Source organism: Mixophyes fleayi, chromosome 6 (genome assembly GCF_038048845.1).
Source record: "Mixophyes fleayi isolate aMixFle1 chromosome 6, aMixFle1.hap1, whole genome shotgun sequence".
NCBI classification, from domain to species: domain Eukaryota; kingdom Metazoa; phylum Chordata; class Amphibia; order Anura; family Limnodynastidae; genus Mixophyes; species Mixophyes fleayi.
Genome location: NC_134407.1, coordinates 96740970 through 96767229, shown reverse-complemented (window position 1 = coordinate 96767229; position 26260 = coordinate 96740970). Strand labels below are relative to the sequence as shown.

Sequence of the window (26260 nt, the reverse complement as noted above, 5' to 3'; positions counted from 1 at the left end):
TAATGTGAATATGACCTACATGTTCAGATAGAAATATGTCCTGTAAAACACAGTACATGACTCCACTGCACACAAAAATAACCTCCAGTCCACACTTAACTCTGTACTACAAAGTTTCTACTACTACTCTGTAAAGACTTTAGTTCCCTTTTAAGAACGGTTATACTGCATCCACATGGATATCTTTCTCAGGAAAGTCGACTAGGTTTGCGCTTGAAAGAGCACACACACAATTGTTTTTATTTCATCGTGAGGATCCATGGAGCATGGAGCATAGGGACACTCCTTTTCTAATGCCCTGTTAACAGATCAATCATATGGGAGTGTGCGCAAGAGCTGTTTGTTACCACTTGAGATTTACAGTTTATCTTTGATCAAATTACTGACATGGACTGCATGGTAGGAAAAGTTTATTTTGGCCGCCTGACATCCACATGCCTGCATATACCAACTCCTAGCAATCCTGGTCAACCACTGTGCATCGTTTCAACAAGTTTGAGCTCTCTTTAAAGTGGTTATGTGGTTCTTGATGTAGAATTTTCCCCGTGACTAGTTTTGTTCTTTTAATGCTGACAGTTCAGCCATGAGGCATGCAGCGCAGTCAAGGTTTCTGGGCACCTGGCATGTTAGGATAACGTTGATCATGTGCTTCTCCACCTCTTCATGCTCGTAGTGGGACATACATGTGGATGGTCAACTGACCTCTAGTGGTAACGTGCACACTCTCCACTCCACATCAGGCTCACACATACACTTTTGGTCTGACAAAAGTGACTCATGGAGACATGCCAGATTTTTATGAAGAGTATATCAGTAAGGTCAACTGCATTGATTAGCCTTGGTAAGCTTTGTGGGGATCTCATTCTCTGTCCCCAATAAGACTAATGTCCCCATAGCGTTGGTGTGTAAACAGGTCAACGTCCCCACAAGTACACACTAAACATTTCCAATACTCACCTACATTCAGCTAAAAAGAAAAATATCATGATGGACAAAACTTCTAAAAGAACAAGGTCATATTGGATCAATCCTATGTCTCTGATGTTAGCAACACAACACAAGAATATTTAATTTCCCAATAAACTAGCTTTTAAACAGTTCTGAACACTGCTCTTCCTGGGTTTGACACATTTTTAAAACACACTAAACAGAATTTTCAAATTGTCCTTGTGCTCAAATGGTTTTAACATCACACGGACAGCATGTTTATGACATGCTAAGGAATGCATCTCAAACTTTCATGTTGTTAAAGATGGTAAGATGCATCCAGACAAGTGCTTGCTAAAAAAAAAAAAAAACCCACTTAGCTTTTCTGAAGTGGAGCTCATTTAATACTTGCCAAGAGAATGCGTGTGTGTACTGGTCCATTTAATTTCCATTAGTTTGACATTGCTTTCTATATTCAGAAGTGTTATACACCTGTTTAAGTTACAATGGATATTATTATTATTATTGTTGATTTGTAAAGCACCGCAGCGGCGGACAGCAGGGAAAACAGGGCATACATAAAACATGGACATACGAGGTAAACAAAATAAATACAGGCATGAAAAACAGGGTAGGGAGGGCCCTGCTTATGAGAGCGCTTACATTCTAATTGGAAGAGAGCATAGCTAAAGCAAGAGGAACAAGTGTAACTCAAGGTGAATATTAGGACAGTTTTTTTTGTTTTGTTTTTTAAAGTGTAGGCAGTATAGGTGGAGTAAGCTCTAATAAAGAGAAGGGTTTTTAGAGAGCGTTTAAAGATTTGAAGGTTTTGGGAAGAGTCATACTTGCCTATTTTCCCAAGTTCTCCAGGATTTGTAATATTTTTATGATGCAATCACAGCATTTCACCACAGGGGCAGCACAAAAATGATGCAAATGGCACAACACCTACCTGCACTTGCCCCTCCCCTGGGAGAATCCTAGCTCTTGGGTATATTGAATTGTACTTGAGTGGTGAGTGAGAAGGTGAGGGGCTAACGGATACTTCATGTGGAAAAAACAAACAAAAAAAAAAAAAACACCATTTACCTTCTTAGTGTTCTCCCCTGAAAATTTTGCCAGCCGAGGGGCATTAAGTAGCCATGTGGGGGCAGTTGTTATACTTTGCAGCAAAATTAAACATTTTTGGAGGTTATTGCCCACACCTGCCAGAACTAGTCAGGAATGGTCTAACACACACTGCCGAGTGTAGTGCTCACATAGTGCTTGTTCCAATCGGAGAAACAATGGTTTATTCTATTTTAATAGGACTCTGTTAGACTCCAAGAGCCAGGTGGCAAATAAAAAAAAAAAAAAGCTGGGTAGAGCACCCGGGAAATAGGTGCTGGGGAGAATACTGATTCTGTTTCATGTAATTAGATGTTATTTATTAATATCAAGATCCACTCAATGTACAGTGCTACATAATCTGCGGAGATAGTTTCAACTACAGAATTATTTTTAAAAGAGCCAACATCAATATATGAAATAAACCACACATGCAACGAGTGATATTTTGCACAGAAAAAGTGAGGATATGCATAGTTTATATTTTCCCACTGTGTTTTAGAGATGACAAACCCAAAAGAACTTTAGTAACCAAAAAAAAACAAAAAAAAAAAAAACTAACATAGGTTCCAAAACTATTGGCACACCCATTATTAATATTTAGTGACGCCTCACCTGTCATGAATAACAGCACTGAGCTGCTTTCTGTAATGCTAACAAGGTTGGAAAACATTTGTTGAGGGATCTTGGACCCCTGTTCCATGCAGAACATTTACAGTTGCTAGATATTCTTGTGTCGTTACTTGTGGACTGACCCCTTCAGGGCAATCGTATTCCCTGATGGCAGTGGCATCTTTCAGCAGTATAATGCTCTCTGCCAGACAGTAAAAATTATTCTGGAATGGTTTGAGGAATATGACAAATAGTTCAAGGTGTTGCGTTGGCCTCCAAATTCACCTGATTTCAATCCGATCGAGCATCTGTAGGAGCCTAAGCCATGGAGACCCCACCTCGCAACTTACAGAAACAGCAGCCAATGTCTTGGAGCTAGATACCACGGGACGCCTTCAGAGGTTTTGTGGAGTCCATGCCTCGAGAGGGGGGGGGGGGGGGGGGGGTCAGAGCTGTTTTGATGGTACGATGGGGAAAGACAATATTGGGCAGGTGTTTTTAATGTTGTGGCTTATTGGTATAATATGTTCAATTCAATTGATTCATTTTGAATGCATGGGATCCAGGATTTGATCTGGACTCCGTTGAATGTTTACAACTGTGTCAACTGAAACCGAATCACAGTTTTGCTCATGTACAGAAGGACAATATTACAAATCATTTAGGAAACACATGCTTCATTTGAAATATATAAACTGAAGATCAAAATATTGTTAAATATACATGTGGGACCTTTTGTAGAATGAGTTTGCTCATGATTATATTCTAAAAGATATGGTGCCTAATTTGGTATTAAGTTATTTACATACGCAACCTAAAAGCAACAGAAACAAAGAATGAAAACAAACGAAAAACACAAAAATCACCCCCCTAACATTAAAGCAGTATTTATTTATAAAAACTGTACGTGTGTACTATACAAAACATATAAAATGCATTTGACATGTTAGACATAATTTCACAGTAGAGCTAGGTGGGTGTCCAGACATTAAACCTCACTGCATGCCTGTTTTCTTGTTTGCCCTCTTAGTTGTTGCTAAGGGATACACGTCCCTGATGTGCAGTCAATGAACACATGTCCGCAGGCTACCAGTTCTACAGCAGTCTGGCTGGGCCGACTTGCAGATGGCAGTGGGAGCCCAGGATGCAGATTCTGAAATATGGTGAAACCTTTGTCATTTGTCCGTCTCATCCTTATGGCAACTCTGCAGCTGCTCCCTCTTCAATTCTGTGTTTACAAGAGATTTGCCCTTCTGCAAAAACAAGAGATGAAAAACTCCCTTTGTTCCTCATTGGAGAGAGTATGTCATTCAGAAGATGAATGTGGGTGATGAAGGGTTTAGTTCATGTGAGTTACAACCAGCAAAGACATTCAGTTTACTGCTATGACTTGGTTTCTTGAAATTACTACAATAAAGCACTTTTTATTAACTCTTACAGTAATCGTATCACCAAATGGCAATACATTGCTCCAAGTGGAATTTAATTCTCCTCTGACTTCAAAACCTTTAGAATGTAACCACTAAGTTGAGTGTACTCAACAATGCTACTGCACTGCAAGTGTCATCATATTTTTGCTTACCAAAAGAATACCAGTTTTGCTTTTATCCAGACTTAAAAATAATGGTTTCATCTAAGATTACCATGGTAACATTCAAGACTGCACTGCCTTATGATTAAAGTCAGCGGCCAAATTGGAAATTTTGAAGTGGTGGTATGGGAAATGTAAGTGAATGGAATTTGATAGTTTTACAATGAAGGCAGGAGGAGAAGTGGAGGTGTGGCATACCAGTGTATATACCCCCACCTCGACCACTGATTAATTATATTAGAAGCACATTTAAAAACATTTCAGTGAACTTGTTGACATATGGATGTGTCATATATAGAAACAATGTGGCAGATACAATTCTGTTCAATATGCCGGTAGAACATGGATGTGGTACCTGAATGCATGCACTTCTAGTTAATACGGTCCTAAAATATTTGTTAATTTCTAAATAAGCAAAAATTTCAGGCCAGATATAGCCGGAGTGTTCCAGAGGCACATCACGCAGAATTGTATGTGCTCCAATGTGTCAAAAGCATCTCTAAAATCTAAGTCAATGGATGATTTTAAAAAAAAAAAAAAAAAAAAAAAAAAAGGAAGAGCAGTAGGGAGGGATGACTACTGAAACATGCACAAAAGTGTGGTCTAGACAGCCTTTGATGTACTACAACCCCTACCGTGACACACGGCTGAATATTGTCTTTGTAAAATAATACTTTTGATCACCCTATTCTGTAGATAAGAGACAAAGATAGAGACATTTGCAACCATGTACAGTAACCAGAATGGTACTGTACCGTTGGTCAAAAGGGTCACTATCACACTCAAACATTTCCAGGGACAGATCTTTCAAATCTGGAACTAGAAACAGGTAATTAGCGATTATATATTTATCAGTACTTTCTATCTCTTAATAAATCACTGTATCAGACTACTATAAGAATGTTGGTAATTACCATTTTTACCTTGTTTGTTGCTTCAGACTGCTATTAATGATTGATAATTCAAGACTAACATAGCAACCACTGATGGCTGTAGCTGACTGACTGGAAGCCATATTTGTTTGCAAACCAGAGAGCTTTTTAAATGGAGTAATTTTTAGCCCTAACTATCCTCCAACAACTTACAGAAGAAACCACCTTACCTGCGAAGAGTACTTGCAGGTGCCAGCAGTTATTGAGGAACATATGAAGAAATCCTTTATTTAGTCGTTTGTTAAACTAAGAAGCTTACTTTTAAACCCACTTCTTGTATGCATTGCACCACTAAGAGCTGCATCTCTTCTGTTGAGCTCTATGCCTCACTCTAGAGATATTTTCCTTTTTCCAGTCCTTTGCATTATGAACAGAACACACACATAGAAATAAATTTAAACAGCTCTACAGATCAGTGACTGAACCAAAACAGAAGTAGTTTAAATGTCATTCTCCGATGTCCACTGCTGGCAGTGTAAACAGAAGATGTGTGTTGCCAGTAGAATCAATAATCCCTAATGCTAATCAATGTACGCTTCCTCCACGTGTGTTCCTTTTATCAACTGTATGGAGGGAAAGGAAAAAGAGCTTGGGTAAACCCTTAAGCAGAAATATCACTGGTTCAGGGAAGTTTACCCTTACTGTATTCTAGAGGATTCCTGTCTACTATGCTCTTGGTGTGTCAATGTTTTGTATTTGTCCAGAAACACAGGTTAAACATTCAAGACCTTGTGTTTGTGAACCTTTTTAATGCTAGACAGATTGCACACCTCAAGTCAAAGTGACTGCACTGCCCCATCCATGAACTATGCCAACAATGCATACCCTTTAATATGGCAGCAGTGTTTAATATGCAGTGTGTAGTCAGTTCCCAAATTGAAAATGAATACTAGCTGTTGCCTCCAAGTCAACAACCTAGTCCAACATAATCAAAATATAGTTGTCATTTTTCTAGTGAACATTAGAAAAAGAATGCTAACCTTTGATTGATATAGGTTGCAATAAATGTGCACATTATACCATGTTATTAGATGAGCTCAAATAAATTATGCTGTGGTGATACCATCAAGTGTATGATTGCTATAGTTTGATTACTATAGGTTCCAGAAAATTAGTGTCCAAAATGTTAGACTCCAGTAGTAACATTTGTAAATGTTAGTAGTCCGATACTCTGACTTGAACTTCTGATAAATAGGGTTAGCTAAGTAACAGAACTATAGTCTGACCATAAAATTATAAATTCACCCCCTTAAACTAGAGAAAGGTTTGTCAGTTAATCATTCAGTTGGTGTGTTTGCATGGGCTCAACATGCATTTTCAAAAGAGCTAATTGAACACAATAAAAGCATCAATTTGTCCTGGTTTGCATAGTGTTTTGAGGTGGTGTACAATACAATATGGTTATATTTCCTGAATGAAAAAGTAAGTAGAGTAGCAAGTGGATACTACTGCATCAGTCCAATTTAGGGCTTGTACCACAGGCGTTAATGGTTTGCGTTTGAGCAGCACAGCGGCTTAGTGATTAATTCTGAGTTTCATTCTTGACCATGGCCTTGCAGAATTGCTGGTGCTATATAAATGATCATGAAGAGGTCACTTGTTCCTTAAACATTTGAAGTGCACTTAACATGCTTGTCTAAAATAAGGGATACATTGGGTAGTTCACTAGTGTTTTTACATGCGTTCCAAATGTTTTGCAGTTTTGTTTTGTATTTTTGGGGGAGGTGAGACATATGTTTACTGCCATTCAATGCATGTTTATCTTTCTGATTAACTCAATAGAAGCAACGGTCAATATTTGGTATATGTTGGCTCACACTGGAAACACAAATCTTAAGACCAAACAATAAAAGAACCACATAGAACACATTTCAACAAACAGAAAGTGCTTACAAATGCATGCAAACATGGAATAAATGTACGTATTTGAATTGGTCTTCGTTCAATTATTCTAAAGTACTTTGTTTAGACACAAAGATGTCTGCATGTACACAACCTAGCTCTTTGAACACAAGTGTCTGAAATTCTGAATTCTCCTGTCTTCTCTAGAGGTGTATTATAAGCTTATGAGCAGGACACACTTACCTCTCAGTCTGGCTTTAATACCAAGATTCCCTTTATTATTGTGTTTGGTCACAATTGTAGGGTGCTACGGAATATACTACGCTATATATGTGTGTCAATTTTACAGAAGCACCAATGAATGGGGTGAATAGTTGATACATGACATTGGACATAGTCATTAATTTAAATAGCGCCAGCGAATTCCGTAGTGCTTTACAATTGGGAACAAACACAGTAACAAACAATATTGGATAAAACACACAATAACGTAAAAAGTGCCCTGCTCGCAAGCTTGCAATCTATAGGTCAATGGGAGTCAGATACATTAAGTAAAATACACAGCAAAGAAAAATATCAAACTGGCGCACGTAGGTCTAATTGAATGATAAATATATAAAAGTATAGTGATAAAATCTCAATTTTTAAAATTGATCACTAGCGCAGCTGTAATAAGGGGTGTGTAAGCCCCACTAAATACGGCAAACTATAAACAAAGGAAAAAAAATACAGCGTTGCAACGGGTCAAAATATAATCATGCCAAACACGATGCTGAAAGGTATATTAGATAAAATTTATTTATATATAAAACAGTATCGCATCTAAATAGATGAAAGAGTATCTTAAAAATACTTATATAACTCATAAAAAAATGACAATGTGAGCTCAAGATGATAAAAACAAACACAAGTGTAAGTTGTGATAACAACACTGTTCCAATAACTTTGAAAAATGATAAAACTCAAGAACTCATTTGATTTTGTAATCTCCAAGATCACGAATAATAGTTCACGACTTTCCCCAAGACTCTCTACATGTCATTTTCTTAGTTGGAGTGCTGATGTAAATAGATACAACAAAGTCTTTTAATATTATCCAAAGGTGCAACTTTTGTGATGAGTGAGCCAAAATACTTAAATAGGATATAATAATCCAGTTCCAATCAGATATTGCACATTAACAAAGAACTTGAATTACCAGACATGCAGTTAATCCGTCCGGCCGGTTGTTGCGGCAAGTCAGAGATACTGTTCCAGTCGCCAAATGAGATGTTCCGCTTCCTTCAAAAATGTGCACAATACAAAAGGATATTTGGGTCACTTCACGCAATTGATGTCTGAAATTCAGTAATAAGAACTCCTTGCAAGCTTTTTTCATTGTGAGCTGGACTTTAGATGTTTATATATAAATAAAATTTACCTTTCAGCATCGTGTTTGACATGATTATATTTTGACTAGTTGCAACGCTGTAATTTTTTTTCCTTTGTTTATAGTTTACATTAAGTAAAATCTTCATATTGCTCCAGCCAGTTTGCAAAGATAAAAAGTAATTTGCATGATATGTGATCCAGCCATCTAGCAATCTTGGTCTTGGGTCAGAGGGCTGTTGTCTTGTGAGACTTGTGTAAAGGGTGGTAATAGGGTAACCTAGTGAGGTTAAGAGGGTGGTGGAGGAATACTATAAGCTTGCCTGAAGAGGTGGGTTGTTAGAGAACGCTTGAAAGTTTGTAGACTAGAGAGAAAGTCTTATTGTGCGAGGTAGGGAATTTCACAGAGTGGGTGCAGCTGGAAAAAAGTCGGTAGGTACACTTGGGAATCAGGGATTTTGGAGGATTATAGTCAGGTGTATGATTGGTTAATCATACCAAACAGGTGATAATGATCATCAATTTCACATGCAGATTGAAACACAGTCATTAACCGAAACAGAAACAGTTGTGTAGGGGGCTCGAAACTAGGTGAGGAACAGACAAATTCTGATGCAAATGTGAGGTTGTATAAGACATTTTCAGGTCACAGGTCATACACCATGGCAAAACACAAGCTATTGATACTGCATCAGCAAGGTCTCTTCCAGGCAAAGATTCCTGATTAGCTCCAACTTTATTCTGCAGCAGGACAACTACCCCAAAACATACAGCCAATGTTATTAAGAACTGTCTTTTACGTAAAGAACAAGGAGTTCTAGAGGTGATGATATGGCCCCCATAGAGCCCTGATCACAACATCGAGAAGTCTGGGATTACATGAAGAGACAGAAGGATTTGAGCCAGCCTACAGCCACAGAAGATCTGTGGTTAGTTTTTTATGATACCAATATCAAGATAATACTAAATAGGACCAACAAATAAATCATTCAATTATGCCACAGTAGTGCACCCAGTGCATATTATGCCACATAGTTGTGCCCACAATTCATATCATGCTTCATAGTACAGCTCGCAGCCAGCAGTCAAGTCTGAAAGCTGCTTCATACGCAGCAGCTCTGTTTCAGCTATATTTGGCTTTTTTAGACAGGCAGCTGCGGAGTTCCGGTGTACCAGACAGAAGTGGTCCGCTTGCCAGGGGTTGCCGACCCTGCCTTAGAGAGTGAACTTTTTCACCCCAATTCCCCAGCCACACTCCCAACAGCTTCGCTACAATTTTGCTGCAATCTGCTCTTCTGGGATACATATAAAGGTTGGACACCTATTAAAGGAAAGAATGATAGGAACAATAGATACTCTAAGTACATACCGATTTTGGGGAACCCAGAATTCACTCAGAGTTTAGACAATACCACTTTCCTAACTTGAAGTATGACATTCCTAACTTTCATTTCCACATGTTTCTACAGTTATGACATTATATTTCCTCATTACTTGCAACCAGTTTAATGCCAAAAGGTAACTGATAAATTAGACTCTCTTTTGAGGTCTAATAAATTTTGGATATGTTACTTATATGCAGATCATATACATGTAGATGTGACTGTACTTTGGGCCAAGATACAGAGCGCCTGGCAAAAAGAGGCTTGAAACCTGACTTGCCTGACCCAGTGCTGAAACATTTTGGGCCCGTTCATTAAAAAAAGAAAAGAAAAAAAAAAAAAAAAGAAAAAAAAGGAGTAACTTCGCAGCAAAACCATGTTGCATTGAAGGGGGACATACATTTAAAATGTGATGGCAGATTTATCGTTTGTATATGGCGTGTTCTAGATCAACTTTAAATTTCAGAGTACAAATAAGCTATCAAGTATGTGTGTGCTACATGAAAAAACACAGTATTTAACTTCTGTGCAAAATAAAAATTTAACCCCCCTTGCATTGCAACATGGTTTTGTCCAGGAGAAAACTTACGCATATCTTTACCTTAATGAATCAGGCTTTTTGAATCCACACGGAAGTCTCTCACCTCTTCTAGGCTCCAAGAGGTCCACCTTAAGAAACTTAACAGGGCCTAGGTTGTCCTGTCTCAGTGTCAACACATGGTTGAGGAGGAGTAGTGGATGTGTTCCAAATGTAAGACACAGCAAGCAGACTTTATACATAACTTGTGGAATTGACATGATAGGTTACAAACACATCTTTTGGACTTAAATGCACAGGAAAGGGTTGTCCTGTGTCTTGGAGAACAGCAAGTAGATTAGGTAATCACAGATTGATGTTAATTTTGTTAAGTTTAAATTGCGTAAATCCAAGTTTAGAGAACATATTGCTTCCCTCTTCTAAAACATTGAATGTAATAACTCAGATTTTGTGGTGCCAGGTAGGGAAGGGGGCTTGGGTACGTCCTGCCAACATGTGTTTTCCTTCCACTAGTATGTAAATGTCCTTGAGCAATAACACATCACTGCTCTGTATTGCCTGGTGTATCCTGTGACCAACAGATAAGAGTTTACACTCTAATCTGTTCCTCGGCCATCCTGTGTTGAACCTGGCATCTGTGTCAATGCTCTGCCTGCTACCCAGAAGTCCTGAATCATTTAAAGCGATCACAAGGTACCAGTCAGCCCAGAACAAAGAGGCTCTGCAGCAGCAATACCGGCTATCCAGATGTAAACAGTTCTAGGTGCCATGGAGAGGACTAGTGGTGGCAGCGAGATTCTCCTATAAATATTGTTCAGTTAGCATTCATAGTCAGCAAGCATCTGATGGCAAGGTGACACGAGTAGAAGTGGTCAGTAACAGTCCATTACTGACTGCGAGAAAGAGACCCAGATAAACTGTACAAGAAGAACATCTTTTCCTCCTCTCCCCCCCAACAGACCAGGTGGTGAAGTAAGCCCTTCCGATCACAGCACCTCCCTCACTACGCCGAGATCAGATTTATTAGACACATACTGTATTTGGATAAGAGGGCCACCATTCCTGACAAAGAAAAGAAAAAAAAAAAAAAAAAAAAAAGGGTGAAGAGGTTCCATAAGAAATGGGATCTTTATTTGGACTCCTTAGATGTAAAAGTCAATATTATGAAGCTGTTCGAATAGACTGTATGGTACTTACATCGCCAACTTGAATAGAGAGACTTTATTTGATTTCTCCACATATACTGGCTCTTTATCCATTTATTGTCCTACTCCTTAACCTCCCTGCCTCCCCTGCAGTGCACTTAATCAATAGCATCAGCTTCAATCTTACTTCAAATTGTTATTTCTTCTATTTTCCCATTTTACATGTTTTTTTGCATGTAGCAAGAAGACTCAGTGACACAAAATTTCTTTAATTTTCTGTTAAACTTTTGTACAAGTATCCCTTAGGCAGGGTGTAGAAAATTAAGTGAAGAAAAGTGCTGGACAGTTCTAAACCAGGCAAACAAAAAAAGATTGAGCACCCTTGTTCATTAGATAACCACCATCTCCTCTCGAATAGTCAATTGTCTTGGTAAAACGACACAAGCCTTCACTGACCTTATGTTGAATGGACAGCTGTCACATTAACCACTCTGAGTTTTCAATATTTTCTTGTGTCAACAGCACAGGTATAAAAATCTACTACCTTCTCCAGCGAGTGAAGTTTTTGTTACAGAGGCCCTGATGTATAGCTAATAGCAGGCACCCCGGACTATTGCAGATATGCTAGTTGGGTTTTAAAATATTGGGTCTGGGTGAAGTTCTTTAACATTATAAAAATGTAATTTATGTTGTTCTTCTGAAAATATCATCATACAGCCAAGTACTGAATGGATGAATGAAATAAGAACTAGTATGACTATTTACAAAGTGAGGTGAAAAAGAAAGTGTAGAATATCACAAAGCAACATAGTTGAAACCATTTAAAGCATTGAAAAAAATGGCAGGCTCAGGAAATAGAAGCATTAAAACACTGCAATGAGCTCTTGGAATACAAAGTAAGTCTTTAATCTTTCGGATACCAAGTCTTTAATCTTTCTTAACCTGTAGAGGTTTATCTTATTAAACAGATATTGATGCGGGCCAGTCAAGAGATCAATTCTACAGTATCTAAAAGAAAGTCAAATAAACAGGGCAACTGTACTCCAAAGGGAGCAGTAATAGTAGACTAAAACAGGCACCTTTGAAATGCAACAATTCATTCACAAGCAGTGAATATTCGGCAGCTTTGCAACTTCAGACATATACAATTTAAACTTCTCTCTTTATAGAAATAGGTTACCATAACAAAAACTGCAATTAGGGTTATGAAGATGTAGTTATTTTTGAAGTGTACTTCTTTCATATATGTTATTGATAAGGTGCAAGAAGTTTCAGTTAAAATAATGCTTTTCTAATTTGCAGTGGTCACATTTCCAATGCAGGAAATGTTCAGCAGTCCATGGGCCAGTTTATTATTTTACCAAGCAATTTATTTCTGAATCTAATAGAACCATTATATCCTTTCAAATATAGGTGTCTGAAGTTTGTTTCATACAGGCCTTTGTAGATCAGTGTGTGTTGACATGAGACCTATCAAAATTAACAATCATCTCTACACACTTGAAGATTTGATGCATATTTTTAAATGCAAAAATAGCAACACAATAAACATACACATTTGTCTAATCTAGCAGCACTCAAAACACCCCAAAACAAGAAGATTACAGTTTTTCCACAATCTGTTTGTGATAAAGCCATAATATTATTAGTTTTGCCTCCTGAAACTAGCATTGAGGGAAAAAAAAAAAAAAACAAACCTTCAAAACAGTTCAATATCCAATCAAGAACCATTTTGAGATTATTACTGTAAACACTTGTTAATAGTGTACAGCTGCAAGACTTTAAGGGGTAGACTCAATTCAGCACAATGTCCGGCTGCACACATTGCAGCTTATTACAGTAGGGAACCGCCACACATTTTTTCTACACACTATAGAGGTTTATAAGAAAAAAAAAAAAAAAGCAGAGAAACATCCCCAATCTGTGGCATATCACGCTGAATGGAATTTGCCGCTAAATATACTTTGAAAAGTCTCACATTATTAGGTAGGTTAGTCATAGATTGCCAGCTTCACCAAGGAATGCATTAGTTATTCTACAGAAACAGCAGGTAAGAAGTACTAAGAACATGTACCAGATGATTCATGGAAGACAACTAATGGTCTTTATAATAGGATTACATAAAAAGGTAGTTGTTGGCTCTTAACAATTGTATTCTTAATGTGAACCAAACAGACAAAAGACAGACCTGTTTTTATGTTAATGCCGCACACATTTTAACCAACATCCACCACCTAACAGAATTGTGAGAGTTCTATGAGACAGACTTCTCCGATCTGACAAAATTCACAACACTCCATTGCTGCATAGTTCTGCGTTGCAAACTGGAAGAGGGTGCAAATCATACAGCTCTGCATCGGATTCGAACACTGCATTCTCAATGTGAACCAAATGGACAATACAAGGCCTGTTTTTGTTTTGTTCATTTTACAAAACACAGTTAAAGTAATTTTCCCAAAAAATAGTTAATCATCGCAGTGACAATAGTATGAACTTCCCAATACATGTTATTACATTGACATTTAAACTACTTTTGGGACGGTAAAGTCCTACTACAAAATCTCTTATGATACCCAATGTGTATGAAATATCACATAAAAGTTTTGTAAAATTCCACATACAAAGCAATAATGGTGTTTAAAAAACAATCACATTTGGCACACTTACTTCCTAGCATACATATCATTTAGCATATCAAAGAATACAAGAACTAAGCAAATATGATCTACTTAAAAACAACTCACTGTCCTTAAAACAGAACTTCAAACACTGCATTTATCAGTGTGTTGCTTATTGAAACATTATAGGTTCAGTACTGGGATCATAAGTTCAACCCGCACACTCACCTGATCCTGTTCATGAGGCAGAAGGCTGACTGGTGGGAGCATGGAGGTGGAAGAACTGTAATATCTAGATGCACCTTTCCCTTCCAATTCGCCATAGTTAATCCTATATTGTGGACCATATTTCAGCAGCCTCCCACTGTTGACAGCCCTTTTAGCTGCTAGACGCAACCTCCGCTGGAAAATAGGGTTTGCCACAATTCCAGACAGATCATCCTGACTACGCAAGTACTTCTCAATATTCTTGAGCGACGAGCCATTGGACTCCTGCAATCCTTCTACTGCCCTACGAAGGAGTTTATTCCAATCCACAATGCGCAGATCCACACAGACTGGACGCTGCCCCTTGACTATTTTAGGCAGAGGACAAGGAATGGCAGTTGTTAGGCGTCCAGGGTTCTCTGGGTCTTTGTACGAAGCCACACCTTTGTTGTTGACCTTGAGAACAGAGCCATCCTGTACACTAAGTTCAAGCTGCTCAAGGACAAGTCTCTTATCAAGCCCACGAGACACGCACACTGCATGACAAATCCGTTCTTCTGACGGACGTTGCTTTTGTCTTTTTACTTTCTGTATGGCTTCCAAAATCCACTCCGTATACAGAGGGTTTGCAAGTTTTACCATGGTTAAAAAACTGTATCCAAGAGCCTGGTGCTACCCATAGAGGTCATCTGTGCGCCACTATAAGCATACAGCCAACAATCAAATGTACCCTAGGTTGCATTCAACAACAGCTCACACATATCCATCTTCATAGCAGAACTCCATCAGCGAGAGTCACATCAAAAGAAACAGCTGGAATACACTAAATCCGCGTCATAAAGAAAAATCTGAAGGAAAAAGAGGAAACAGCCTTCACAAAAATGATCAAAGAAAAGGACATGTTAATCAAAGACAGGGAGGCACAACTATGATCTTTCACATTTATACATATAGTAATGTGCATGCCACTTTTTGGCTATTAATATTTACAATACAGCTTGTTAAAAAAAGCCATACTTAGATGTTACATATCTGGACATCATTAGGCTCACATACATATTTCACAATTTTAAATATTCTGCACAGCGCAAAGAGCGATCAAAGTTGACATTTTGTTGAGGCAGAAACTAAAGTTGCTAATAAACAGTGGACACACTGTCAACAAGATTCTGTAACAATATTTTTTTTAAAAAATGAACAAGCTACATAACATAGACAACAAAAGGAGCTCAGGTAGTACACCTTACATTGGATTTAAAAAGCAATGCTTTACTGAGCAATATGGTGTATAACATGCCAACTCTCCAAATGATTGTTGGAGTAACAGTACACAAGGAAGTGATTAGCCGGACATATTACAAATATCTAGTACAAACTTAAAAGCAACTAGAAGAGAACAATTGTTAAGGAACTAATGAAAGTACAGGCAGAGAAATAAAAAACAGACCAGGAACGTAAGATAGACCCAAATACGCATCTCATCTACACAATAAAGCAGAAGATACCTTATCATTCAGTCTATCAATAAACAGGCCCCATCTAAAAGGTTTACATGAATTAAAAATAAGTCAAAACCAGAACTCCTAAGTAAATTAAAGGCTACTTTCATATAGCCTTGAATATACAATACAGTCTGTGCTGAGAACACAGTTACAGAACTTAACAGCAAATGGCCCAACTCTAACACTTATTGTTATACCTTTTTGTCAGTCTCAACAAAGTGTGTAACAAAAATGTACAAATATTATTAGCAAGGTAAAAATGCCTGTATAAACACCATAGGTTTTTGTGTGGGAGAAGCAAAGGAGCAAAATAAACATCATGAGAAAGTAAACAAAAGTTGAAAAACATTACTTTTTTTTAGTTTGTTGTTGTTTTTTTTTTTTGTTTTTTTAAGACACTGTTACTCCCTCCCTCGATCTCTTTTCAACTTTGCTAGAAGTACATAAAGCTCTTTTAAAATGAAATGCTAATGCTACATTAATATTACTCAACATCCCTCACCTACCAGAACAGTGACAGTTCTATGCCCCAGATCTCCTCCAATATTGCTCAAATGTCTTTTGGCAATTGGGAGAAAGTGACTTTTGAATAGCACTGCATCAGTTTCTAACAGTAAGGCTGACCAGGCAGCAACATAGCTCCTTTGAATCAGCATTCATTTATTATAATGAAATGACTAGTTTAGGAGAAGAGTGTTCGGTTTCAAAAAAAATAATAAAAAAAATAAAAATGTATGTGCAGTTGGCATTCAGATGGGTTTAATTACAATACAAGTTTGCACCTATAATTTTAATCACCAGATCAGTACTGTAGTGCCTTGCTCAGATTGGTCTAAATCCCATCAGACTGATCAGATATAACTGCCTATTGGTTTCTTTGAATTGTTGCCCTGCAAATCCACATCTATATTATGAAATAAACCTCAGTCAATTATTTCCCTATGTATCAAAATCAAGTAATGTGACAGAAATTATTGTATACCTTACAAGAAGAATCACATCTATCTAGTTAAGTAGGTGTATGTAGTTACTTCTAACCACACAAATGAAGAGTGTGCAGGCAAGGAAGACAAATGGTATATTAAAGGAAAAAAAAAAAAAAAAAAAATCAAATACAAGCGTAGTGAGGCTCAATAACTCAAACACATTTAGGGCTGTGCAGGCTGTGGGAAGAGATAGTTTAAAATATAGTTACTTTCATGAGGTGTAGTAAAGTACATGCACAAGTGTTGCGGTTTCCTTTACATTTATGCATTTAACCACCAAATAACAGTGTACAACATCACAATCTTATAGCTTTTTATTTCTCTGGGAAAATTTAGGAAAGACATAAATGATATACTATGACAACTTATATCACATGCAGCTTACCTTCAACACATTTTCATACACAGATGTAAAAATTCAGAGGTAAATAATTTTCCGGCAATGAGTTCTGCCAATAATTCTATAGTACAAGGAAAATAATAGTGCTGACACACTTCTCTGCCAGCTCCTAGAGTTTTCAGACCTAACAGGGCTGTAATTAGTTATAGAACTTCATCAAAATACTTGGATTTCATCCAACCTCTGCAAATGTATAGGATTTGTCCTTTAAAGGAAGTGCTCAAATTATTTAAGCATATAGACATCTTAAAAACATGGTATGCTTTGCAGTGCTCTTTTTGCAATGCACAACAAGGATGTCCTATATCATCTGAAAGATCCTTTGTTTAAATTGCTTGTAACTAATGTGCAAGTATCCAATTATTCTGAAACACAGTTTGTCAATTAGATGCACTGTACCATACAGGTTTATGAATTTGAGATTAAGGGGGAAATTCAATTGACCGCGAGTTGTTTTGTTTTGCCGCTGGGTTAAAAAAAAAAAAAAAAAAAAAATCCCTGCGTAGGTTTTGACCCGCTGGCGTGACTGTTTTTAGCCAACGCTGTGTAAAAAAATTGTGCAATTCAATTGAAAAACAGGCAACGCTGCGCGTTAATCATTGGTGCTTGCGAATTTTTAGGGGAGTGAAGGGGAGGGTTTAACGCGGTCATGTATTAAAAAAAAAAAAAAAAAAAAAAGAGGATTGGCATACATTAGATCACATTAGACAACCTTTCTATTTTATAACATCTACATACAGTACTTTCTTTTAGCATATTTTTTTATTTACTACTTTTTACTATAGAATCATCTATACCATGTCAAAACACATGAGTACATACATATTAGTACAAATTTTAAATAAAAATCAACTTTTTCATGTTATGCATTCCTGATAAATATTTTTTTTTTCTTTTCATTATTCCATGATTTCAAATAGGTTTAATAGGTTTTTTATTTTTAGCACACCCTAAAGAGGTGCGAGATAAAACAGCATATTGGCCTGTTTAACGCGTTAAAAAACAATTGAATAGCTTTTAACGCAGCTGCCTCTCATACACCCTATACTTTCAATAGATCTTCTACTTGAGCGCGATAGGACCGTTTGAGCAAAAAAAAAATGGTGCATTAAAAATTGAATTGAATAGAGGGTAAAGTTAACGCGCTCCAAAATGAAGAAAAACCGCGTTAAAATGATTCAACACAGTGTTAAAGAAATAACTTGCGGTCAATTGAATACCCCCTAAGGATAGCATTAAAAACTAAAGTGGAAATACAACTTATTCAATAGGGTTATTTCCCTATTGAAAAGGTTGTCCATGGCAGGCAAAAAGAATGATGGACAATCCACTCCTGCCATGTTCCCAAAATGAGACCACCATAACTTTCATTACCTGGATTCAAAAAGTATGTTGAAGCAGTCTTGGGAGCAGGTAAATTGGCTGTAACTCATCCAATAAAGATCTGTAGATAATTACACTCATTCAATAGGGTGTTGCCAATTGCCAGGTATTTCCAGAACCCATCAAGTTTCCCCAGTTCAGGTGGCCGCATATCAGGAACTCAGGAAATCACCATTGTTTCAGTGGTCTGGGTCAGGAAGGTATAATATATATAATATATATATATATATATATATATATATATATATATATATATATATATATATATATACACACACACACACACACACGTCTTGTAGAGCAATTTGCTATAGGATATAAATTAAACAAAACCTCAACAATGTAACCAACTTAAAAAAGCAACAAAGGCATACCTTAACCTCTATTGTCTAATTCTGACTGCTTAACCTGCAGATGTAAAATCCTTCTGCAGAGCGAGCAAGCAAGCACCACATTCTGAAAACAAACAAATTGATAAGTACAAGCACAACACAATATTTAACATGACATGCTTGACCATTAAAATGATGTGTACCAATAGTAACATATATTCAGGAAAATTACAGATGGTAACCACCAGGCATCCTAAGATACCAAATTTCCACTAGAGCGGATTTAATCTAATTGACATTTTGCTCTTTATGATGGACATACATAAAGCAATCTTAGGCCAATTTAGTAAAAATTATTAAGTTGGTGGACCAGATATGCCTGTGGCCAGCTTTAGAAATAAGAATCAGACTTTAAATTGGATTCACTGTGAACTATCTTAAAAACTTGTTCTTCGAGGAACCGGTTATCTACTTCCTTGCACAACTAAGCAAAGAGTGCATCTTCCATACTTACAATTTTACCTACATGATGTGCATTTTATAGCATACTTGTTTTGCTTTTATGCATTATGTGCACCCTTCCAACAAAATAGTGTGAAAAATTAAAGTATAGAACTCAACTGCTACACTAAAACCACAACTCATTTATTTGAAAAAGACACTTCTAAAAGTAGTTTTGCAGCCAACACAACAAATGGAATAGAAAATAGCAAGAGATGGCGTAATTTAGTTGCCAGCGAGCAAAATAATTTCCATCTCATATAATGCACCACCTCTTGTACAATGTAGGAACATTAGAGGCCACCAAAGAGTTCAAGAATCATGTGCAAGTAGTACAAGGATGGAGGTCAACAGGTTTTTGGGTCACAGAAGTCCAAAGTGACTTCTGATACATTATAGTAGGGGGTATTTTAGTTCTTATAATACACATTTTTCTAATGAATATTAAAACATTGAGCTAAGAATTGACCATCAAAAACAAATATTTACAGGAATATATGCATATAGCAAAATCACTTGTGTATCAAGTAAAAAAAACAAACAAACAAACAAAAAAAAAAAAACACAGACACTTACTCTGGAAGTTGGGAGTTTGTAAACAAGTAACAACAATACGAAACAATGTTTACAGTTTTTGCATTACTACAACCGCTAAACACGGTGATCTATATTCAAAGTACATTTGGAGCCCCCAAGAGGCAGAGACGGAGAGAACAAGTATCTGGTACATACACCCAGGTTTGTGTCACATGCGAACAGGTGGACACTGCAGGGTGATGATGATGATAACACGATGACCGAGTATTGTAAAAATGACACAGGTACGAGCGCATCACAACTGATACAGGCAAAGCACACTGCATCGTAATTTACTATACTGTTACCCAGTACAAACCATCACTTACATATTGCAAAATAAAATAATAAACTGTAGCAAAAAGTGCGCATACCTATGGAGATACATGTAGAAGGGGCCTGTTGCACACACTGACTGTACACGAGTTGTGATGACACACGTACCTGTACTGACAGCTTGCATACACACAGATGATTAAGGACAGGTAATCCACACACACATTCGCTGTCACACACTGACTTAACAACGTGCACACAGTTACTGCAATACATAGCACACCACTCTTGTAGCACAATGCATCAAATACTGATACCTTATTCGCAAGAACTGCAATATCTGTAATGAATCACTTGCGTAAATGAATAGCGCTTACATAAACACTCACTAGGTTCGTGACCGGATGACGTCACTGTCACATGTATACATATTACGTCACACAATATTTACATTACGTCACACACAGCGCCACAGCACACATTGCGATCGTAAGCCAGACGGCGTACGCGTCTCCACCCACAGTAGCTCACCTCGAATCACCCGGTTTTGAAAACACCGTTAAGAACCCGCCGCCATTTTGTTGCGCTGCATTCGGGTCCGACATGACACTGATTACACCGAGCCTCATTACACCTCACTTACCTAGCCGACTCCACCCCCCTAAGTATGCTAATTGGTCGCTGTGTCTGCCAGTTAAAATTCTCAATCAATCGTTGTTGGGTTTTACAAGATGGGGGTGTGGTTAAAGCGTTAATAATGCTCCAATTTATACCCGCCCACCTAGGCTGCTGTTATGAGATTACAGGGCTGTGATTGGGTAACGTATCTGGCTAACTACGCCTGATCGGGGGCGGAGTTACATGGAGAGCGTTGATTAGTTGGGAGCTCAGAGTTATTTTTTTTTCTTTTGATCTTGAGGGAAGCATTTAGCTAGACGAGCGGGCGGTAAGAAAACTTGTTTATTTAGAGCTTGACAGCTTCACTAAATAGATAACTAGTGGGAAATATTGTTCTAAAACGACTTTATGATCTAAGAGAAAAATATGTGTAAATGATTCAAATGACAGTGTTCCTTTTTAAAATCTGCAGATAATACATTTTATACACGGCCTTAAAAAAAATTATCTTATACTTAGAAACGTATTTATAGTACTGTACAGTGTGGAGATGCAACATTGACCAACATAATCATTCTATTGGGGGAAGAAAGGTAATGATATATATATATTTCTAAATTGACTGGTTACACAATTGTAGTTTCTGCCAGGCACAAGAAATATTTTTTTTTTTAGGTATGCCACCAAAGTTCCCTAAATATTGATAAGCTGTAAATTGCCCTGTTTGACTGAGGGGAATGCACACTAGTGAGATACATGCATGAGACTGATCTTCCTCTCTCACCGCATCAAGAGGCCTCTATTTATTAAGGACTCTTTAGCTTAGCAGTTTTCCGGGAATAACCACATTTTATAAGTAGTTATAACTGTAGGACGGCTGCAATCCCTCTATTATCATTAGAGATGGTCACTGACTCCCGTGTTTTGGTTTTGGATTCGGTTTTGGATCTGGACACCGTCGTGTTTTGGTTTTGCAAAACCGCCATTGAGTGTTTTGGTTTTGTTTGGTTTTGTTTTGATATTTTTTTAAAAAATACAATTTTTTTTGGTCTAAAATAACCTAATTTAGTGCTCCACCAGTTTCTTAGATAAGTGAGGTAATTCTAAAGCTAATAAATTATGAAAAAAATAGTTTAATCCCTGGTAGGCCGTCCTTAATTCAAACACTTGTCTGCAAATTATACAGACAAACCTGGTTGTCTACCTCCTCCATCTTTGATTATTGGCAATGTAGCCATTGTCTATATTACACCCTCCACTTGTAGTTGAATATAAAAAAAAGCAGCCTGCACAGACTGTGGAACTAGAAAGTAAAATTAAATGGACCACGGTAGTTTGGTGGCTATCTATGCCCCCTCCCGCCCTCCACTAAAAATTTGAATATACAAAGAAATGGACAAAGGCAGTTTGGTATCTGTCTGCATCAGACTCCCTCCGCCCCTGCATCCACTTGTAGTAAAATAGAAAAAAAAAGCAGCCTGCATAGACTGTAGACCTAGAAATTCGAATATACAAAGAAATGGACAAAGGCAGTTTGGTATCTGTCTGCATCAGATCCCCTCTCCACTAGGAGTAAAATAGAAAACTATTCAGCCGTTATATAATCTAGAATATAAATAAAAATTGAGAAAGGCAATTTGGTATCTGTCTGCATCATAATCATCAACATCCTCATTAGCGCCCTCCTCACCTCCACAAATCTTCCCCTCATCCTCTTCTATTTCCAAAGTGGCATCCTCAATTTGTCTATCACTGACTACACTCGGGCTGTTCAGGTACACATCAGCAGAACTGCTGAAAGGGCCCTTCTTTATGGGTACACTGTCACTAACAGAATGCTCACGATTAGACATACCACCGTTGGATGGACTCTCCACAGGGATTGGTGTCATTTGTGAATCAGAGCAAACATTATCCTCTAATGCCTTACTGTTATCTTGCAGCTCGGCTTTGACGCGTAACAGTAGTTGTGCACCAATTGTAGGCTCAGTAACTTTTTGGGATCTGCCACTAATAGCCAAAGGTGAATGCTTCATTCTCTCTTTGCCACTGCGTGTGTAGAATGGCATGTTGGCAATTTTTTTTTTTATCGGCACTTAACTTTTGCTCAGTAACACTTCTTTTTCACTTCAACACAGTCAATTTTTTTTGTTTTTGTTTTTTGGACTGATTTCGAAACACTGTGTAGTTTGACATCGCCTTGCCCAGATGACGTACTGGGAACACTAACATCAGGACTGGTGTCAGAACCTGGTTGCTCATTCTGCTCATATGTGGACTGCTTTGAATCCATTCTCAGCCCAAAGCACTTGTAGTGGTAAAAATTATTTGGACAGCCAGAAATATTTATGCACAATTATGGGGGACACCCCAAAAGCACTGGGGAGTGCTAACAATTATTTGGTAAGATACTGCTGACAGATAGTGATTTTGACAGCCAGAAATATTTAGGCAAAATAATGGGGGGGACCCAAAAAGCACTTTGAGTGCCAAATATTGAAAAAAAAAAAAACCAAAAAAAACCTCCTCTCTTCTCTAGCGATTTTTGTTAGTACAATTGGATTCAGAATATTGTATTCTCTGTCCCTGCTCTAATCAGCCTGTGACTACACCCTGCTCTCTCCCTCTGTCAAATGGCAATGGATTGCTGTGGACGCGTGTATTTATAATCTTCAAGTATCGCGAGAACCGAGATCCGACGACGTCACGATGACGTTCGGCCTCGATTTGGATTCCGAACGGGCGGGAGAGTACCGAGCCTACTCGGTTTGGTGCTCGGATACCCAAAATTCGGGTGGGTTCGGTTCTCGGGGAACCGAGCCCGCCATCTCTAATTATCATACACAAAAGCAGGGATGGCCCATCCGGCCCTGACCAGGGATGAATCCCAGCATCTGGTGATTTCTATGCGTTCCAGACTTCAGGCTGTAACTGACTGCAAAGGATTTGCAACAAAGTATTAAAAAGTGAAAATTTGATGTAGGATTGTTTAGTTTGTCCCATTACTTTTGGTCCCTTAAAAAGTGGGAGGCACATATAGAAACCGTTGTAATTCCTACACCGTTCACCTGATTTGGATGTAAATACCCTCAAATTAAAGCTGAAAGTCTGCAGTTAAAGCACATTTTGTTAGTTTCATTTCAAATCCATTATGGTGGTGTATAGAGCCCAAAATCTGAGAATTGTGTCGATGTCCCAATATTAATGGACTTCACTGTAATTCATTAAGAATATAGATAGAAAAAGAAATGTCATCTTGGGGTACTCCAAGACAATTTTACATTTTTGTAAAATATGTATTACTGCTTTATTGGTATTCATTAAAATATACTGAAAAATTCCTATTGTCTACTACAAGCCAGTGAAATATTTAAAAAAAAAAGTGAAATGTGATGTCCATTATTGTAACTGCTGTTAAAATGGCAGCCAAAAGGCTGCTAGCCACATCACCACTTCCTTATATCCTATAGTAAACTATTAACCCTCTAATAAAGTTCACTCTAAGCACCTATTATAATAATAATTGTACTTAAGCATTCAATAAAAATATGTTAATCTGTGTGCATATTGTATTCACTGCTATATACATGAAATTAATAGGATACTATATCCTGAAAAATCTAATGCACTTATATAAATTTTCTTATAATGCATGCTGACGTGATGGAGCGCATATGCCACCCTGTCTGTTGCTGCTGGGAACCGGCTAGGCTAACTTTGCCACCGTTCCCTTTTGTTATCTAAATTGCACCCTCTCACCGTGGTAGGAGGGGCTTACAAATGCTGCTACCCCTGGACTCCTTACTGGAATCCAGAACTGGGTAACTGATGCTGCGAGTGTACCCTGTTCCTGACCTCTTCCTATGGATCAGGGTTGCCCCCTCACTGGCCTATCACACTGGCCAGAGCTGCTGGGTAGCGGGCAGAGCAGTGGTACTGGATTCTGGGTCCAAACCTCAGAAACAGACGGGAACAGATTAGATTTTGATTCTAATCTGTAGGTCAAAGGATTTTCAGCATGGAAGACTTTTTTAAGATAGTCTTTGAAGCAAGTGATGTTTATTTGCAGTCACATTAATTAAAGGTACTAGTGATCAGGTCAGATGGAACCAGAAAAACAATTTTCAATACAAGCAAGTGCTTTTTATACAAATTTGGACACAGTTTCACATGGTAAACCAGCCCCCTTGAGGTCTGAACTATTTTTAGAGTCAGGATGCAATTTGTTTACCCAAACATGGATTTACATGAAATGCAAGGCTAACAATATTTACACTTCTGTGATGTCCTAAAAGTGACTGTGATTTCCTGCATCTTGTGCTGTGTAAAATGTTCAGACAGGTTCTAACACTCTGGACAAAAGGCCACACAGTAATGACCCCCTGCCGGGCCTTCTGCTAGAGCAGGCATTTGACACTTCATTTCAAAAGACTTAGTTAGCATTTCCTGCTATCTGACTCCCTCCTCACATATGCCTAATTGGAGATTTCCTCTAGCAACCTTAAAAGAAAAAAAACAATTTTCTCCCCTGGACTCAGAAATAAAGATATTTCCTTTTCAAAATACACACAATATCAATAATAAGTACATCTGCAATTATATAAATAAGCGCCCTGCGCTATTTCCTTTAAATAAATATATAGCATAAGTTACTTATAAGTGATCCAGTCACACTATGTAATAATTTCACTGATGTCTTATAATGGGCGGTAGAACCCGATGTTAAGATATCACAATTTCCAATTGTCACCTAGGAGCAAAAGTAGCTGCTTATTATTCTTATTATGTATTAGAATTGCTACATCTTGATGCTCGGTAGCTTTAGTTAATTCTCAAAATACTAAGGAATTGAATCCACCCATTCAAATTGAGCATTTGTTTGTAATTGGTATGGTGATTAACTTGACCACTTGTTGCTATGTTCATAAAGGTAGCCAGCTATTATGCTGTAATATGTATTGAGACCAGCAGTTTTGTATCACCACTGTTTGTTCACATTTTAGAATTGCTCATTCATATTTCCCTCCATAGGTGTCATTCCCCATGTGAGATTGTGACTAAACACTAAACTAAAGATGGATTTTCCTATTAGAGAAAACAGCTGACTCTATTCATTTCCACTAGGATACATTCATACTAATAAGTCCATTCACACTGATATTGCCTGCATTGGCAGGTAATGCCGCTCGTGAATCAGATCAGATAATGAGAGGATCATATCTTTAACATATTTTAAAGGATTAGGGTGGCAAACGTGGCATACCACCAACGCGCGTTTCGCTTTCTGCTTTATCAAGGCTAACCAAAGGGTAAGATTTACCGGCTTTGTATAGTGTTCAGACACACCTTCTTCATTATTATTCACCTCAGTTTAGAGATGCTTGTTAGCAATGGTTTCACATTGGATTGTACGATGA

At 37.7% G+C, this 26260-nt stretch overlaps 1 protein-coding gene across 4 annotated transcripts in view; it reads right to left on the bottom strand.

Annotated features, from left to right (window-relative positions):
• Window positions 1-20959, bottom strand: part of KAT6B (lysine acetyltransferase 6B) — a 146427-nt gene extending 125468 nt beyond the window's left edge. The window contains exons 1-3 of one of the 4 annotated variants that reach the window (XM_075217062.1): window positions 20757-20959; window positions 18915-18996; window positions 14291-15117 (exon numbers count right to left, since the gene is read on the bottom strand). In XM_075217062.1, coding sequence (XP_075073163.1) covers window positions 14291-14911 — 621 coding nt within the window. In that variant the 5' untranslated portion in view covers window positions 14912-15117; window positions 18915-18996; window positions 20757-20959. Of the gene's footprint in view, window positions 1-14290; window positions 15118-18531; window positions 18740-18914; window positions 18997-20756 lie in introns of those variants that run through there. The other 3 variants (XM_075217065.1, XM_075217063.1, XM_075217064.1) reach the window with 3 other exon arrangements.
• Window positions 20960-26260: the final 5301 nt, after the last annotated feature.